At 31.1% G+C, this 20,644-nt stretch overlaps 1 protein-coding gene across 1 annotated transcript; it reads right to left on the bottom strand.

The window, feature by feature from the left end:
* Positions 1–8,888: 8,888 nt before the first annotated feature.
* LOC100163851 (aminopeptidase N) lies at positions 8,889–16,678 on the bottom strand. The gene is given in 13 exon segments (XM_008181550.3): positions 8,889–9,638; positions 10,006–10,234; positions 10,431–10,598; positions 10,677–10,864; positions 11,078–11,355; positions 11,455–11,544; positions 11,547–11,649; positions 11,718–11,895; positions 11,980–12,218; positions 12,314–12,494; positions 12,869–13,159; positions 14,393–14,548; positions 16,054–16,678. Coding segments are annotated over 13 exon segments (3,042 nt in total). The 5' UTR covers positions 16,644–16,678; the 3' UTR covers positions 8,889–9,287.
* Between the last annotated feature and the right edge of the window lie 3,966 nt (positions 16,679–20,644).

Raw genomic sequence — 20,644 nt, 5'->3', positions numbered from 1 at the left:
TTTTAAATTTTAAATTATGCACTTTTTTATAAATTAAGTTCAAGTACAAAGTCCTTGTATGTATTTTTCTTATCTACCACATACACAATATATATTTTTTTTAATAAAGTACCTACCTAAATTGGTTAGTTGCATGTCAATTGGATACTTGATGAGTTGGTACATATTATTATGTACAATTTGTTGGTAAGTTTTACTAGTTGGTAGTTTCTACAATTAAATGAATGATACAATATGTCATTAAGTTTAAACTTATTTTTGATTTGAGTTTAATCATTTATACATTTACAATTGTTGTTTAAATGCTTAGCCTATGGTTCACTGGTACCTACTGGATAATAAATGCCTAGCTATACAATCAAGTGGCATAGCACTACATATAAATATTACTAACAACTTGGATGTTTCTGACAGTTATTGAAGAGTCTTGTTTGTTTTGGTATTTCGATTTGGGAAAGAGTATCTATATTTACAACAAACATTCTTAGACATATAATTTGATCTCACTTTTTAATTCATAAAAAAAAGTGGACATACAATGATTCATACACATAATATATTATGATTCCAAATTGAAATTTAAATAAGCCATAGTGAAATCTACTATCACATACAATTTGGAAGATCCTCTGTGTTAATATGATATTCATACTGCTATTTCCAATTGCATTTAAAAATACCAATATTTTGGTAACAGTGAAAAATAAATTAAGTAAGTATACATTTAAATTGTAATATTATTTAATTATTATATTGACAAACAAATTTTGTAGGTAATCAAGTTAATTGTAAACGAGTGGAAAAAAACCTATTTGGACCAACTGCACAATACCAATGATATTTATTGAAAACTAAAAATTGTACTAGTGTTAATGTTTTGTAATTTTCATGATATTTTATAATTAATTTAAATGAGGTGACAACATCAATCATTACAACTTAAAATATAAATGTATATTGTTGTGTTTAATACATATGCCTACAAAACATGTGTAAATTGTGTAAATCAAATAAAGATTTTAAAAAAAAATTGTTGCCAAGTGTGTAAGTGTTTGGGAAAACAATAATTCGTGTCTGTTTATTAGTATTCATTTGTTACGAAAATCACTAATAGTTGCTGCCTACGGTTTGAAAGTTAAAATCGAATTTTTTTATATTTATCCATGTACCTACCATATATCAATATGTCAAATATTGCTGTTCAAGACAAGAAGTTGTCAGATATCAAGTTGCTACCCACGCCCAACTTGATGGTACAGGCTGCCGACGATATCCAGTCAAATATACTGAAACCGTCGGCAGTCTAAGTATTTGAATATTTGTATTTAAATACTTTTTGAAGTAGGTATTTATATGGTATTCTAAATACAATTTTTTAAGTATTTTGAATACTTTTTAAAAGTATTTTTAACAAAATATGAATTTTTATCAAACATTTTTTTCTAAAGTTTTTTATTTAATATAGATTTAATTTATGTTTTTTTATAAAATATGAATTTTTTATCAACATATTTTTTATAAGTTAATTTTATAAACCTTTTTTACCAATTTTTTTAATAAATATTTTATTGTTTTAACAAACTGAATTTTTATTAACATTTATATACAATCTGAAGTTTTTAAAAAATATAGATTCTTTATCAAATAGACTTTTTACTAATTTTTTTTGTGTTATATGAAAATATGATATAACAGAAAACTGTTAAAAAAAATATTGATGAACATGTTTATAAAAAATACGTTGGTAATAATTGATATTTTATAAAAAAATTGAATTGAGTGTAAATCTTAGTAAAAATTCTATTTGATAAAAATCTATAAATTAACTATATAATAAAAAAATGGATAAGAAATCAGTTTCATAAAAAATATGTTAAAAAATTAGTAAAAAATCTATCTGATAAAAAATTCAAATTGAATATAAATGTTAATAAAAATTCAGTTTGTTAAGCATCAACAAAAATTAGTCAAAAACAATTGATAAAAACATAAATTCAATCTATACTAAATAAAAAATGTTAATAAAAAATGTTTGATGAAAAATTCATATTTTATAAAAATATAAATTGAATATAAATCTTAATAAAAATTATTTTCGTTAAAAAATCAATAAAAAAATATGTTAAAAAATTGATAATAAGATGTGTTATCTTGAAAATTGATGAAAAATCAGTTTGATAAAAATTCATAATATATAAAAAATAAGATTATTGAATTTATGTTTGATATAAAATATGATTTTTTTATAACAGTAATGTAATAAAAATTGCAGAAAAATTATAATTTTTTAATGTAATATTATGAAAATATCAAGAATCTATCTACTTAAAGTTATTGTTAAGCGTTTATAAATATAAATATCACATTTTATTATACGAATATTTTAAAATACCGTGTTTTAAGCACAACTTATTACTGCAATTCCGTTATTAGATAGTTTACTGATTTATAGTGTTAGTTATATGCTCTATAAAAATACAATATACATAGATTATGTTATCTAATTGTAAATGTTTAATGTATTTTATTACATTTTAAAAGTAATTTTTATTTTATTCATGACGTTTTATTATTATATTTAAAAATATAATAAATTAGTTATTAAGGAACGTTATTATTACGCATTATGAACACTTCTTAATAACTACTTGTTATGCAAGAATTTAAACTTTTTCATATTCGATTAATATGTCACCTTAAACACACTTTGATCATATATAGTATGCAGTCGTTTGACTATTGGCAGGTACTCGAGTACAAGTTTTAAAAAAAACCTACAAGTATCTACCTTTATCTTGTTGATTTACGAGAGTGATGTTTACTTTTTAAATGAATCATTAGTGTTCACAATGTCAGATCAATCTTTTTTATTTAATTTTAAATAGAAATGGTTGTAATGTACAACTTAACCATGATAAGTATTTTTAGTTCACTCAAGTTTTGTTTTAACATCACTTTTTAAATTCAAAGCAGAGCAATGGTGTATTGGTTCTACAATAATGAGGGTATTAATTTAATAATTTCCTTCTTTTTATAATATATAGCCTGACTTCACCTTTTGGAAAGGTAAAAATTATGTTTAGACTTTAACTTTGAGGTGGGTTCTGGCAGTAAATTTATTATAATTGCTAAATATGGGATATAACTGATATAAGTAGCGAATTACCAGTGCTTTAAATAATGATCGGGAAAGACTAACAAATAACAGAAACATTCAGTGATATTACGTTCAACAAAATTTCATTAAATTTTTTAATGTAATTAAACGAAAAATAATAACTTTATAACGACTTGAAATGTTAAAAGTTTTATGTTAGCATTTTTATAACATGAATATACTTTCAAATTAGTTTGAATTTATTCGAGTTATTTATAGACATTTGAAATTGATCGATTTTTTTAGCTTTTTATTTATTTATTACTAATAAAAAATATAGGCCATAAGCTTGAAGATTTAACACGAATTTCTCATTGAGAATTCTTAAAAAACAAGAAATTAAAAATTTTGTTATTTTTAATACAATAATAATTATTTTTATGAGAGTTAGAATTAAGTATAAATGTTGACATATCTTGTAAAAATCACGAATATTTGCAAATTGTTTTGTTGCTAAAAATGTATATAATTAATATTTATTCATTTTAATACGTTGGAATTGAAAAATACTAGGTTATAATAACTATTTCTTAAAGAAATTTTAAAATATCTATAATACTTATGAACAATAATTTTTAATTGAATTTAAAATTCTAATATTGACAATATTTGATATTAAAATTGAAATAATTATTTTTCCTCCTACGAGTTGAGTTATTTTGTTGCTATTAAACAAATATTTTATGTATCGATATGAATCTTTTTATTTTCTAACGTATATTTTTATTTTGTTATTTATAAGTTAAAATAAAATACAATTTTCAAAATGTTTACACTAAATTGAAACTACATACCATGAATTAGGGAGAAATAATGAAATACAACTTCTCGATCTATCGCCAGAAATAGTAGGCATCGATTCCATTGTAAATGTCCAAACATCTGGCTTAGACTTGTAAATCTAGTTATGTTATAATAATCATATGGCCATGCAAATAAAATGAAAAGCTGTGTTGAAAAATAATAGTCCATGTTACACCTAAGTTAAGTTTAATAATAATAATGACAATAAAAATGTAAATTTGTTATATATATATAAGTGGATATATCCACTTGATATAATTAATACAAAATAGGTACTTTTTTTATATTATGTTTTAATAAATACTATTTTTTTTTATAAATCGTTTCCGTAAATATTAAGATGATACTTCGTTAACGCATTATTTAAGTATCCTAATTTATTTTTCGAATTTAAAATGTGAATTGATTGTTAATGAATATTAAAGTGAATTTACTTTTTATAAAATTTCAAAAATCTAACAATAACCAGGTTCTAGATTAGCACTTACCTCTAAGTTTTAGTGGTCTAGTACATGTTTTTATATATTTTAATTTATTAATCGAGTTATATCAATAGACAAACCATAACGATTTTATATTCTCTTTGCTTGCTTTTACATTAAAATATAAATAAAGCCGTCAAGTGAGCACGTGGATATTGTTATTCACTCAATAAAAAATTATTAATAGCAACGAAATCGTATTAGAAAATATGAGGAACATTAATGAAGTCATAACAGTTGTATGTATGTTATATTCTCTTAATTAGAAGTTTCGTGTAAGTAAAAAATTACTTCTAAATATTATAATCCAGCTATACTTATCATATAAGAGTGTAACTGTAACACAACTAGAACTTATCTATAGTTTTAAATTTGCCACTGAAATCATTTCAATTTGTATACTTCCGTAATAGTTAACGTTTATTAAAACGGTTTTAAAACAAACTCAATGTTTTGATTTCTAACCAAAAATTATAAATAATTTTGTTCACGCTTACCCGGGTACGATATTTTGGATCAGCGTGTTGGACCGTGCTTTATCTAAGGTTATATCTGACTTTTTTATTTGCTTTTTCAACCGATATGTTAAAGTTTGCTTTATACACGGGTTCGTCGTAGCATGGGAACGCTCTTCTCGCATAAGTCAGCTCGAATTGCATTACAGCCAAACACTTGTTGCGTTTCGTTAGGACCATCATAATTTTGCGTCTATTTCCTTGCTCAAATCGTCATAATAATAATCATGCTATACTCACTTAGTTGCATCTCGCTCCTAGTAAGAATCCAAATACAAACCAGTCATGTCAGTTCTTATATTGCCGACGTACATTATCGACATTCCCTAGATATTTACCTTTCGGAATGGACTTGTTAAGATGAATTTCGAACTATTCGTCGTTCGTCAGGTACACCCCCTTGCTTATTTCTAAATCCAAAGTTATATATCCATCACCGTCAAGGCAGTAACGTTAAGGTCCTTAAGATTCAGGACCATGACGTCAGTGAACAGGATGACAGTGGTATTTATATTCCCCACGCCGCTGAACGTTAAGTTATCTGGTACCGTGGAAGTCCTCTGCAACTGGAATCGTAAGTCGTCATAGTCCAGGACCGTAGTGCCAGGCAGCCGGAACACAGCGTTCGTGGTATTCATCAAGCTTGTATTTCCAGCCTGTTCGCTTAACTTCCGGACCAGAGCATACAAGCACAACATGTAGACCAAAAAATATGTCAACATGATGCATCTGCAGTGCACGACGATAACTTGCAATAAACTGTGTATAGTATAACATTACATTGTTCTTGTGGAAAGACATCGGGTCCGTATTAGTTTTATCTTATCTACTAATAAACGAACGAGCTCCGTGCAACATGTTGTAGGTAGTATGGTCGTTCACCTGCCAACCAAATTTATGTCGAAATTGTATTATTTTTTAACAATTTACAGCCCTCTAATCGCAGTAAGTAATCCGTCAACAACACACCGCACTTGAAACGAATGTCATTATATACGTTTGACTTTTTTATCCTGCAGGATTTGTCATATTAGAATTTCTTTAGTTGTTTTTTACTATTTTATGCTAGATTATCTAAAACTGTTAAAGGAATATTTTATAAGATGGATATCATATAATATATCCATGATTTTTCAAAAATGGTTTTTGATTCGCTGCTTAAATGATTATACCGACGTTAATTTGACGAAATGGATTATCAGTCTGACTTACACGACACAAAACCGGAAGGATTTCAACGTGGTTTCGCCTAAGATTTGGCTGAAAGAAAACAAGGCCGTTTTGACAGATCAAGATGGAACCGGATGTTATATTTTAATTTTTAGTAAAGTGTATAAACAACAATATATTGTCGGTTTTGAATTTTTTTTAATTACAACTGTTTTTTTAAAAAACAAAACTTTAGAATTTTTTATAGTTAATTACGAGGAATAAAATTGAAATGCTCACTGGTTTTGAGATTGTTAGAATATCTGAGAAATGAGCATGACTTACACATAGAAATTCTTGTGTTGATAACTCTCAATAATATTGTTGATAGTGTAGTTGTTAATAATTATACACGTCATATTGTATTTTAATTAACACCAAAAGGAGTATATTCAAACCATATGTTGGACTATATTTAATATTAAAATAACAATATATATATATATATTTCTTTTTTACTGGTCTTGAAATTATAAATTTCTGCTCCGACTACTAAGGCCATTCGCATTACATTTGTATATACATAAACACATTATTATTTCAACTTACTAATATAGCTAATTTGAATATATAATCTTGTTGATATAAAACCTTTATACATTGAAAATAACATGAAATGTAATTATCTTAGAAATTATAGTTCGTTCATTTTAACTACCTAATAAAACGTTCATTTGACAGCGATTTGAGTTGAAATTAGCTACGCGCTGTTGTTATTTCAACTTAAATAGTATTGTTTTAATCAGGACTTAATGTTATCAATGTTATCAATCTTAATACTTCAACTGAATGTTCTCATCTACTTGATACATTGGTTTCTGAACACAATCGAGTATACATATTACATATTTATATTTTCGAATTGTTCATTGGAACCAAAATATCACATTCTTACACACTATAATAATTATGGTCGACTTCTTCTTGCAAATAGTCCGATTTCATTAACTTCTTCATTAAGATTTAATCGAAACATTTTACTTAGTTCCAAACATACAAATTCAACTTAATATAATATATTAATATATAAATAATTTCAAATTTTATACTATATCATGGTGATTTATTTAACGTATTTATACTAATCTATATAATATCATAATAATATGACTGTCATTAGCCATTTCGTAAATGAATTGTATAGTATATACATTATAATGAATTTTAATTACCTACTAATAATTTCTATGCATACCTATCTTGTGTCTTGAAAAACAGCAATATTGGCCACGATATAAGATCGGAATAATATGATAAACGTTTAAATTAATTATATAACCTATATGTGGAGGGTTTCTGTATTTTTTGTATTTATAAAGCACTCACAGTATAGTATTATAAAGGCCATGTGTATCCGTGACATAGTGTGAAAAAATTCTGAAGTTCTATGGTCTAATAATAGTTATAACAACTAATATTTTGTAACGTTATACAGTAAAGTAGGTATACATTATACAGTTATACAACATTTATATGGAACAATGCAAGTTCCGTTTTATTGGTATTTAATGTCTAAATGGTTGTTTTATATTATTATTAAATTGCGAAAAGTACATCGGTTACAATTATAGTATTTAATTTCCTCTAATCAAGTAATGCCTAAACAAATTCCCGAATGAAATGAAACTATAAAGAGTCAAGACTTTGTATCTAACTATATAAGTACTTGTAGAAAATGTACGGTTTTGATTTTTTAGTTTGTTGGTAATCGTTGGACAATATAATATTTTCTAATTTGACAAAAACGTAATCCAACTTTACAACTTTTGTGCTTATATAAATAATAATCACCCACAACCATATGCAAGTGAACAGTAGTATATTGTTATTATTTGGAATGTTGATACTTGGTATAAAAATAAATAAAAATATCTAATATCATCTGCTATCTTTCAGTTTTATATGTTGCTGATAAATAATTTATTGGGTTTGGGACTTAAAAGAATATGCTACTTTAATTGCATCACTTCAAATCTAGTGTGCTATTGAAATTTATGTCATGTTACTATGATTTCAAGTATGAAAATTTGAAAGTGCTTTTTTCATAATTTTTTTTTAATGCTTTTTCTAGTTTATTTTTGTATATTTTATACTTTAATATGTATATACTATAATATGACTATTGGCACTATAGGCGTATAGCGTATTAGCCATTGAAATAGTTTAGTTGCAGGCATAGCTATAGTGCTTACAGAAAGTTTTCTCGTTAAGTATTATCATGGTTGATAGTTGATAATAATATGGGAGAAATATGTGACGTTCGAATTTAAAATTTTAAAACTTATTCCAATCAATAATTTAAACCAGCATAATAAATATTCATATCAATGCCAATATGGGTAAGATCTAAAAGTAGTTTATGTGGTCTGAAATATATCTGTTTGCCCAGTAAGAGTTTTAGAATTTTAATTCTCGTCATCACTAGCGTATTTTCCGGCTGGCATTAATAAATTTGCTTGACATTACGAAATCAGAACTATTCATCTTATTATTGAGCTTTATTAGCTCTAGCCTAATATTTTCTGTATTTACAAATTCAAATACCCCCAATTATTGGCATGGTTGATATAAGCACAGCAATTATTAATTTGTACAAAATCGAGAATATTTTCAAAAATCATTAAAAATATGTTATAAGTAGATACAATATTTTTCTCAAATTTAATATCGATAGAATATGGATTATGTGAATATAGAACAACAATATTATACTTTAAACAGGTAGGAGTTATATATTTATAAATATATAAATATTTATTACAAAAATATAAGTATAACTACCTTTTTTATAAAAACAAAACATTTGTCTAAAATAGACAAAACATATTATTAAGAACAATAGTGTTCAAACTTACAACTCGCGGATAGGTAAATAATATTTTACTATAAAATATAATCATTTTCTATGTGCTACACCTGGTATCTACCATCATAATTTTCTATTAAATAATATAGTCTATAATTGTCCCGTCTACGTGCATTTTACGCGTGCGTTAGTATGTTTATTGCGTAAAACGTCCACTGGGGAAAAACGTTTCAGAATAATTATTGACGTCATCGGAAAGTAAAGGATTTTAGTATTTTCACGCATATCCGCAACCGCGACCGGTACGGAAATGATCACTGTGACAAGAACAATGACAGACGTTGAGTGGGGCACAGACACAGCGCCACCGACGTGAACAAGACCGAAGTGAACGCCAACACCTCAAGAGACCGACTGGCGGCGCTAGACGTGTCGTTCGACCACGTTTCGGATGGGTCACGGTCGGTGGAGTTTCCAGTGAAATGATGGATGCCTGGATTCTCTGACAATCCGAGCCTAAGCACAGCAGCCGAGGACCATTCACCAACTGTCGAATGGTGTGCTGCGAACCACGCTAGATGTCCATCCACGCTGCTACAATACGACGCGTCGAATTTCTGCCGGATACGTTCCGGTACCGAGGGGTTTTTCCTCAGGTTGTCAATCTTTCAAACATTATTAAGTTAAATAATATATTATTAATTTTTGGTGAATTCTTCTCAAAAACATTTTTTTTTTTACATACATTACAGAGGTGGCTTAACCGTAGTGAGTATATAGTGATCTATTTTTATTAAAACATTTGTGTGTAGCACGAGTTTACTTTTTTCATGTAAATGGCGGTTTTATCAACAGTGAATGGCTACTGAAATTAAATTTGAAAAGTGCCAATACGGGATTTAATTGTTCTCCGTCTCACCCATTCCATTACACGTACTTTTGGGGAAACTCCACAGGATTTCCCACCACCATGCCCCTCCATAGGTTCATATGTTAAAGGATATTCTGTTATAGGTTTGAGACTTTGAGTACCTTTTGTATTTCTTCGTCACCAGCCACTCTAGAAGCCAATAGCGAGTATATAGACGTCGCTACTTGTTCCCCGTTGATTATTTCGTTTACGATCCGATCGAGTTTAGTGGTTAAGAACTCGATCAATGCCCCGATGCCCTGTGGTGTCGATGCTAACGTGCGGTATATAACTCTGAAATCTTGTGGCAGAATTGGACCGTTGTACCCTTCAAACATGAAATCTAAATACCTATGAAAATAAAATATTGGTCAATATAACTTATAAGGTATGAGATAATAATATTATGTTGTTTGATCACCAAAAGCAAACGCTATATAAGTAGGTAAAAAAAACAAACAAAAAAAGTACAACCGATATTTGTATGTACAACTGCTGTGCTACAGACCATACCATATAGGTACCTACTATTTCATAATATACTTACTTTGACAGTTGAATCTGATCTTTGGAACACGCCAACGCCAACTGAGCGGACTGCCGATCGGACGCCGACTCGGATCGAACGTACACGTCGAGGACGCTGTTCCACATTTCTAAATCTCCATGTTTCACGCCAGCGCAAAACGCCGCGTCTCTGATATCGGCTGGTATACTGCAAACAAATAAAAACATCGATTAATATAAGACACGTGCCCCCTTCCACGTTATAGGATAGGTTAGATCCCGTTACTTTTTGCCCTGACGCCATTTCCGGAAGTAAGACAATGCCGATTTCGTGCACGGCTCGTTGTCCAGCCTGCACGCCCAACTTGAGAACGCGTTCCAGCCCGTGTTGACGGTATGGTCTGTGTTGTTGTGGTTCACAACGAGATCTTCGGTTTTCACGTATATCAAACCAGCCAAGTATCCAACGTAAGTCTATAAGTGTACACAATTCGACGACATATAATTAATAATATTGTGTATATACCTAGTTCCTTATTTAAAATTAGAATGAACTATTTCGTGTTTCTACATAATATAACTTATTACTCCGATAAATGATTTACCAAAAACAAATAAATAAATAAAGCAGCATGGCCGGTTGAAATAACATCAAACTAGTAACCGATACTCAGTAATAATATTTACTTTCAGTTTCTTGTAACCATTCGGACAACGTCGCATACGGTTCATCAAATACGTGAATCCATTTTGAACTGAATACCATGGGATTGGGTCGTCTTCATTTTTCAGATATTCTGACAATCTCAAAACCAGTGCATAATCCACTTTGTTTGCCTTGGCCAAATTAAACGCGTCGTCAATCAACTGAGCCCGGTTGAGCACGTGTATTTCTTTGCAATCGTTATGCAGCTGACCAATTAAGGCGTTCCAATTTTCTTCCTCGTAATTAACTCTAAAAAATCCTAAAGTTTTCATATTTAAAAAAAAAAAACAGTTGTATTTATTTTACAGTAAGTAAACATATTCAAAACAGATAACATATTGTTGCTTATACACTTTACCGATTGACTGTAAATTGAAAATATACCATCCGGTTCCATCTTGATCCGTCAAAATGGTCTTGTTTTCTTTCAGCCAAATCTTGGGCAAACCCCGTTGAAATCCTTCCGGTTTTGTGTCGTGTAAGTCAGACCGATAATCCATTTCGTCACATCATCATCGGTAGAATTATTCAAACCGTGAACCAAAAATCGTTTCTGAAATATCATAACTTGTTAGTTGTTCTACTAACCACCACGTGCATTGAAGATATCGCGCTATCTACCTGAGTTATGACGAAAGTGTCATTTTTCTTGACAATTTCGACCAACGGATAACCTGCCTGTTCCGTCCAAGATCTCATGAATTCGGTGACGTTTAAATTTTCCCCTAAATCGTATTCGGCATCGTAGAGAACGTTTTCGAACGCAGTCCATAACTCTTCGGGAGTAGCCGCTTTGAACCTAATTAATATTGCACGAATACGATTTTCAACATATATTTTAAAACGTTAAGAAAGACACACTCGGAAAATCGTCAGCACTCACTCATTCTTCGTCAAATACAGGTTCAACGCCCTTTTGAAATTGTCTTCAGTTACCACGTACTGTAACATCCGAAGCACCGCCCCCGCTTTGCTGTAGGATATATCGTCAAACATGCTCCGAATCTGTTCTGGGGTCTCAACGGATCCCGATATGGCATGCATCGGGCTTTGATCCGCGTCCAAAGCCAATTGATGCACTTCGTATACAAACACGTCCTCTAGGCGCCAGTCTGGTTCAACCTACAGTAAAATACAATTGTCGCTATTAATATGATTATTGTTGTTCTTTCACTCTTTCCGTTGAATGAGTATAAGTTTCATAATTAATATTATACCATTTTCGTAGCAAAATATTCGAAAAACGTTGCGAAACCCTCGTTCAGCCACAAATAATCCCACCACGCACACGTCACCAGGTCTCCAAACCACTGATGAGAGAGTTCATGTTGCACGACTGTCGTCACAAACTCTTTGATTTTCGTCCTGGAATTGTCCGACAACAATAACAGTCTCTCCCTGTTGGAACGCCATTAATATATTTGACTTAAAATTTGTTAATTAATAATATTTAACAAGAAGACCTCGCAGAGAATTTGTTTTCTAGTTTTAACTAAGTATCTATTACGTCCATAATTCAAAATCAAATATTCAACTCTGCATTTGTTAACAGCGTGAATGTATATTATAAAATCCATGGACAATTCTCGAGTGCTGAACACTCGTCATTTTATCCCGTTTGTATATTGTAAACGTTTTCTTACAATTAACATAATGCACAATTGCATCAAAATATCATGTATGCATATTATGAAAGCACCGTAAAAATGTGTTGTTTAATAAATTAGGATAGTGAAAATTATTGTTATACGTGCTATTCGTTTTTTCATTACCTGTATGTGTTCAAGCCCCAATTCTCCATCGCGGCTGCTGCGAAATCCGGAATCGCTAGCAAATCCAGTTTGGGCAACGTGTAATCTACTCCGGTGAACTCCTCCATTGCTTTGAGCAGTTTCGGCGATTCGTCCGCAATGTACTCAGCCTGCTTTACGTAACTCCTGCGCGTATATATCCCGATGTTACGCGTTCTCATGGCGTAAAATTCACCCACGAAAAACGCCACCAAGTACGTTGACATCGGTGGAGTCACCTGGTAGTGATCCCAGAACATGTCCGTATGCTGTCTGTGTACGGGCCGGGAAAAATACACAAATTAAGGGGGCTGGAGCGTGATTCATTTTCGGTCGAAAACATAGCTCACGACTTCAATCACTACGCCCAATACAATGTTCCGATAATAATTTTGAAAGCAAATTTGAATTTGTCACTAAATTATCTATGCTTTGACAATTTCATTTTTCTGATTTTTATTTTTTTTTACTCGGAAATTTACTAACAAAAAGAGTAAAAATAGAACATATTCGTAATTCAAATTTAAATACATTGATATAGAATATGAAAAATGTACGACAGTTAAAGCATAGTAAATTTAGAGGAGAATTCAAATCTGTTTTCAAAATTAAAATCGGAACATCCTATTGAGCGTAGTGATTGAAATGAGAGGTAGTATTTTTTGAAAAAAAAATGTTTGTCATTTTATAAAGCAATATATGGTCACCATATATGTGCATGCGCGTAGGTAAAATTACAGACGTACATCCCGGTCGCTATGATGCCCCTATAAAACGTGATCAGTACTACGAATTAGGTACGCAAACTAATGTTCATTTACTTTTAACACATACACAAGACCCAGATAAACAGAAATATAAAATGCCTAGTTTTTACTCCTTAGAATTGATTACGCTCCAGCCCCCTTAATATAAGCGAGGTACAACTATTTCGGCAACCTTGTTCGGACAGAACTAAATACACAGGTACACATTTCGCTTATTAATTGTGGTGAATCCAATTATTTCGCTAATTTCTCTGCTGCTCCCCCCACCCCATATTGACGGTTAGTTTTCTATGTTTTCTAAATGTTTCATGCAGAACGAAAGTGGCGTCCAAATGTCGGTCTCTGCAGTCACAACAATTATCATACTTATGTTTATGTAAAAAATAAATTTAATAGCTCAACTATGGTGGTGACGGAAATAATTACGATTATGTAAATAAAAATGTATAAATTATGTACAATTTAAATTTAATAAATATTTTTGTACTACCCATTACAATTGTTACCGTTTTTATTTAGTCTTACTATTTTTTATGATTAGATATGACTTGGGGAAGGGCGCCCTGAGAAAACCTTGGTTCAATTAGGGCTCCACGAACAAAAACAATTGGGGATCCCCTGCAATAATGTATGCTGTCTTTTATTAGAATGATATGGTTAAAATTCAAAAGAGCTAGTCGACTCGTGTAATACGATCGAACAAAATCACAATGAGGAAAACATAAAATATTATGCTTACATTTTGGAGGAATTCAACAACGGCATATTGGACAAAGATATTTGATCAGACCGTCTTTTTATGGACACCGTGAACGGTGCTTTGAGCGCGGGTTCATCGAAACAAGGAAATGCTTTTCTTGCGTGTGTGGGTTCAAATTTTGTCACAGCCAACCATCTAAAACCACATAAAACAATATATTTTATAATATTTGTAAAATGTAAAACTAAGAATAAATAATCGTTATACGAGTGGACGAGTCGTACTTTTAATTTCACACCACCCGTTAAACATATATAATATTATCATCATTATTGGTATATTAAACCACTTCAAACCGTTAAAATAATAATAATAATATGCTTTTTTATCAATTCGATTAGTATAAACACATTGTAATTTGTAATGTATAATAATATATTATTACACTCTATACGTACGACAACGTGTGAACATATTTATTATACACAAAACACCACGTACCTAATAGTAATAGTTTTTTCATAGTAGAACCAATATAAACGCGTGCGCATTAGGTGTAAAGTTAGGAAGTAGGTACTAAAATAATTTATTATACTTACATAAATATTTATATTTTTAAAGTGAAAAAATACAAAAATTCAAACAACGATGAACAAAAGGTTCGTAAAATATGTTAGGTAGGTTAATAGGTACTCGGGCAAACGGCACCTACCTAAAAAATGGTTTATTCAAACCCGTGGGTGCTAAGCACCTATATAACTTAAGCCTATGCTATTCTTATGGGTAAAACTAATGTTTAAACTAATACTGGGTAATCACTATATGACTTTCAGACTACACTCTTGGAATTTTCCAAAAATATAATAATATTATATTTTTGGACATAATGTATTATATTATATTTTTGGACATAATATATTATATTATCATGGAATAATATTACATTCAAGAATAATACGCATGACATTTGTCTAAACGAGTGCAGTTACTGTAATTTTCGAAGTCAGATACATTATGTTTGTAGGGCAGATGTGTTCTCGAATATTAATTATAATTCCAAACCATTTTGGAAATTCAGCATTAAAATTTGAACATCACATAGACATGGTTCTATAAATGATTTTACCATGCTAATTCAGGGTACTTATGTAAAATATGGAAACTTAAAACCGAAACTATTAACTCCAAAAAACAAAATAAAATATAGAATTTTGAATTGTTTTTTTTAGAAATTTTGTTATAGGACTCAAGAAACTATTTTTAAATAATGGCAGCTCCAATACGATTATGCACCAAATATATCGTGATACATATGTATACCATGTTAAATGTGGAAAATGTTGTAAGTTTAAAGTGGACTAAACTTTTTAGGTCTAAACTAGAATTTAAATGGACATTATGACATTTTGTAATAATATTAACCGTAGGTTAAGAGTCATATACTTATAATATGATACACATAACATTTTATGAGTTGAAATTATATTCTAAGAAATAATCCAATAGTTAGCAGAGTGCCTTTCTACATGGTTCACAAATTTAATGTTTCCTGAACTACCTACTCAACGCCCATGTTATTATCACAACAATATACCAATATGAATCAAAATTATAATAACGAAATTCCCGGGAATGATTGTTGAAATTATTCCTATATCTGAACACCCGAAACCCTAATAAACGTTTGCGAAAAGGTATACTTGGTGACGTTTCCCTCCCGATACGAGCTTTTGTAGTAGCCGGACATGTCATCCCGAAGCGGCGCTTGAAAGTCAACAGCGACCACGTAGTATCGAGTGAGTATTAGGCACCGACCACCGACCGTGACAATCAGCTGCTCGTCGCCGTCAACAAGTTGCCGGCCGATGACAGGCAGCGGATCACCCGTGTTCACGTCGGACACCCGGACGCCCGTCACCCTGACGTCTTTGGCGTTGAGCACGATCTGGCACAGCTTGGGCGAGACGGACGCGATGATCGCGATCTCCACGCTGCCCGAGTACGACAACCTTTCCAAGTCGGTGTCCACACGCAGCGCGTACGACACGGGCGTCACGCCGCCCGGCAACCTGTACACGCCGATGGTACCGTTAGTGGCCGCCGAACTTTCGTTGGTCGCCGACGCGGCCACCGCATCGAATCCACCGGCCGCTGCTGCATTAAACCCGTCGGCCACGTCCGAGTGGTACGACGCGGAGAAGTCGTTCGACTGGCCGGCCGCGTCACGCCGGTGCCGCGGCACCACCGCGACAAAGAACAAAACGAACGTAACGAACGCGTAACGAGCCATCGTCGAGTCTCGACTGATCGTCGACGCCGCCGTCGCCTCGGCACAGATCTCACGGCCTACGAGATAACGTTAATCCGACATGTTCACAGATTATAATACCTATTAATTTATAGTGTACAGGTCTAATAACATGTCGCCATGTTATAATATTATCATTGATATGATTTGTTTATGGCACTGATATCAAATATGGTGCGTTATGCTACAACGATTTCGCATTTCGTAATAATATATACTTTTTCTACCTATGCTGATACGAGGGTGGTAAGTGGTGGGGAGTTTAGTCGATTTCGGTTATGGTGTATACAATTATTGAAATATAAAAATTCGATAGGTAATTAGATTAAAATATCCATTATGTGATCGGGTATGATACAAGCAGTTTGCAGAAAAATCCAAACTATACTATAGTAATTCGTATAAAATTATGCGCTTATAATAATGAAAAAGAAGTTTTGATATACTATTTTATTTGTACGAAATAGCAAAAAATAAACTCGTGTTAAAAACACAGCCATAGGTACAAAAAATAATATTTTTACAACGTATTATTAAATTATATACTTTATGATACACTACATCCTGCAGTTCGCAAAACTGACATATCCATAACGATCCTTATTAAAATAACAATTACGAGCTAAATAGGTATTATTATTACTTATTAGTATTGCACTATCGTTGGTAGGGTTACTGAACTTGTTTTCAGAACATGTTTTGTACGTTGTGAAAAATGCATATAATAATAATAATATTATATTCTGATAGAAATAATTTTAAAAATCATACCTACTTGAAAAAAAAGTCATTGAAAAAGATAAACACGATAAAACACTCTGTATAACTATGTATCAAACCTAATCTGTCAAAAATTATTGGCGGAATTCGTGTCAATGAAAATAGAACAACAAGCTCTATGCACACACTCAAAGATAAAATTTCATAACTAACTCTTCAAAAATTTTAAATTTTATGGTTTTATATAGCTCTTAAATTATATTATAAAAGCACACTTGTTTGTCGTATCATGGGTACGTTACTATAAGTTCGATATATTATCTAGATGATAAATTGAATAATTTCCACAAAATCAAAAGGAATTGAATCAAATTATATAAAATACCTACCTATCATTACAATTATATTGCTTATATTGTCCACTCTGTAATTTATAATGACATGTGCGCACAATATAAGCAGTCTAAAATATAAAACTAAAATTCCTATAAAATTTATTGAAGTAAAACTTCTTTCTTGGGGTGTAGGTAAGTGGAAAAAAAATCGTAACGAAAAATGAAACGACACGTTTGCTTATTTATTTATATATGTCCATAGCAACTATTAATAAACAAAAATGTCTATCGTAAATTACATACTTTTTATTGTATTGATTTTTCTCACTCTCTCCCTAATTCACTTATAATTTCACGAGTACAATTACTTATGAAAGAAGTTTTACTTCCCCAGAGTGTAATGGTGGGCTCACACACTCTCTCGCTTTTTTTTTTTTTAAATATAAAAATGTTGGGTTTATTTCCAATAAGCCACTTAAATTCACGCCTTTTTCAAACAGATGATATTTTTTCTACATTTTGTCAAAAACCAATCGCCTGAAGTCACCTAGAGTGACAAAATATGAAGGTACTCTATATAACACGTCGGGACAAAAAATATTAACCTATTTGACACGATTTTTATGCCCCGACGTCGTAAACATTTTCTGATCGCAGGCATAAGATCAGAACAAATATCAACGACGCAGCTATACATTTCGGTTTACGGAATTTACTTGTCTATACGGTTATGCGCACGTATAATAACGGCCAACTGGAGGATTGTAATAGGATGGATTTTGCTACACTCGTAAAAAAAACCATAACACCGCTATGATAATACGTAATCCTAATGATAAATATGAGCATTATAGACAGTATAGCTCATCGTCTGGATTATATTTAGTAAAATTATAGTAAGTAAGTATATTATACGCATATCGAAAATTTAAAATATTAGTAATAATCTAAAAATTATTTAAACCTCCACTCACAATTATAATTGTAATATACGTACCCGCCCATACTTTGGATTAGTTCGGTATATTTAAATATAAAGGCATAATAATATACTAAAATAATATTTGAGAACCGCAAAACATTTCGTAAAAATAGCTTTTACGCGATAACTAAAATAAAAAAAACGATATTCATCAATAAAGTGCACATATGAGGCTCACCGGACTCGCAGGTTTTTGTGGGTTTATTTTTAACAACGGCCTTTAATTTATTTTTCCTCAAAACGTTCGTCAAAAAATTAAATGACGGCTCGTTTTTAAAACTAAGAAAACGCGTCGCTGGCCCCTTCACTTTAGCACTTAAAAACGCCCAGGTGTTTCGTTTCGAAAACCATCGGAAAAATATGAGTAAAAGAAAAAGAATGACGGGGACAGTCGGACAGAGTGCGGTGGTGACCAAGCGGGGTACAGAAGTGTAAAAAATACTCGTCGTCGAATATGACGTTCCTGACAGCAGTTCGCCCTCGCTAAAATGATATTTCGAACATAAACAAGGCACTATACGAACACATTTTTGGACGCCCAACTCTTTCATTCATATTGTGTAAAACACTTCCTGGTTTGGGCGTGACCTTAGAAAGTACATCATCGTATATACGCGCATTTACCTTCTTCCCTTTTTTTTCTGTCGTTACATCAACGCTATTTCCTATTATTTTCGATGAAATGAAAATATATACATATTAAGAAGTAAAACATAATTTTAACGTCTTCCGCTCGACACTTCTTGTTGCAGTCGTTGTAAGATAGAACAAAATAAAACGGCGACTCGTTTAATCGATCGTATCCGATTGTGTGTTATAGAAAAATATTATTATTATTGTACGTATACCTACGCTCTTGTGGAGTTTCTTTTCCTCCGAGACAACGGTTTGCACGCAAACAAAAAATCCAATTACACGATTTTAGCTGGTCTATAACAATACACCACAGCGGTGTAAGCAGGCACACCATAATATAATATTATCGTTATGCAACGGCGGTAAATGAACCAAAATAGTATTATATATAATATTATTATGTACTGCAGGTCGCGCGTGTACGGTTTAAGTCTTACGGCTGTTTAAAACGTTAAATAATGGTAAGAATGGTAAAATAACATGATTTACGGGCTAATAATGAATAATGATAATTAAAACAGTGAACCCGTAAAATCGCGTGCAAGACAATATTACGCGCTTTACGACAGCAATACAATGCAATAATAATATGACGCATGTGACGAACGACCACTTCTATGCTTATATAATATAAGTATCTACATTATATTATGAATTATACTCAGTAGTCAGTACATAAGGTATTTAAGGCATTAAACACTGATTTTTCAATAATTTCATTCGTTTTTGAAAGTATTGTATAATTTTGTTTTCAAAAAAGTTTTGTTGTAAATAGATACTTACTTTTAATATTGTATTGTATGAAAAAAAATAAAAAAATATACATTAATATGACTAGAAAATATTAATTGTTTGTTGATAAAATAAAATACACAATTTTTTTATAATTTATTTAATTATCTAATATATTTATAATAATATAGTATATATAATATATATAATATTAATATAAATAACTACCAATACTAAATAAATTATGTTCTATTGTAAGCCGAAATGCGTAAAGATGAATGTTTTTCATCAAATGTCGAATGTCTCAAACAGTACCAGATAAAAATATATATTAATATATTATTATGTTGGTACGATGAGACATCAATACCACACCATCGTATTAAAAACCGGGACACACGCAAAGCTATATTTCTGAAAATGACCTAGTGAAATGTATAGTGATTTTTAAGTCGCTTTGACGACTGCAAACGTATCAAATTTAAAATCTCCAGGTCGTATTTCTATTTTTGTTATTGTTATAACCGGGTGCCTCTACCTTTGCGTATTTGTTTCAAACCGTTTTGCCATAAATCGTA

Source organism: Acyrthosiphon pisum, chromosome A1, assembly GCF_005508785.2.
Source record: "Acyrthosiphon pisum isolate AL4f chromosome A1, pea_aphid_22Mar2018_4r6ur, whole genome shotgun sequence".
NCBI classification, from domain to species: domain Eukaryota; kingdom Metazoa; phylum Arthropoda; class Insecta; order Hemiptera; family Aphididae; genus Acyrthosiphon; species Acyrthosiphon pisum.
Note: the sequence above shows the minus strand (reverse complement) of the source record. Positions and strands in the feature narration are given on the sequence as shown.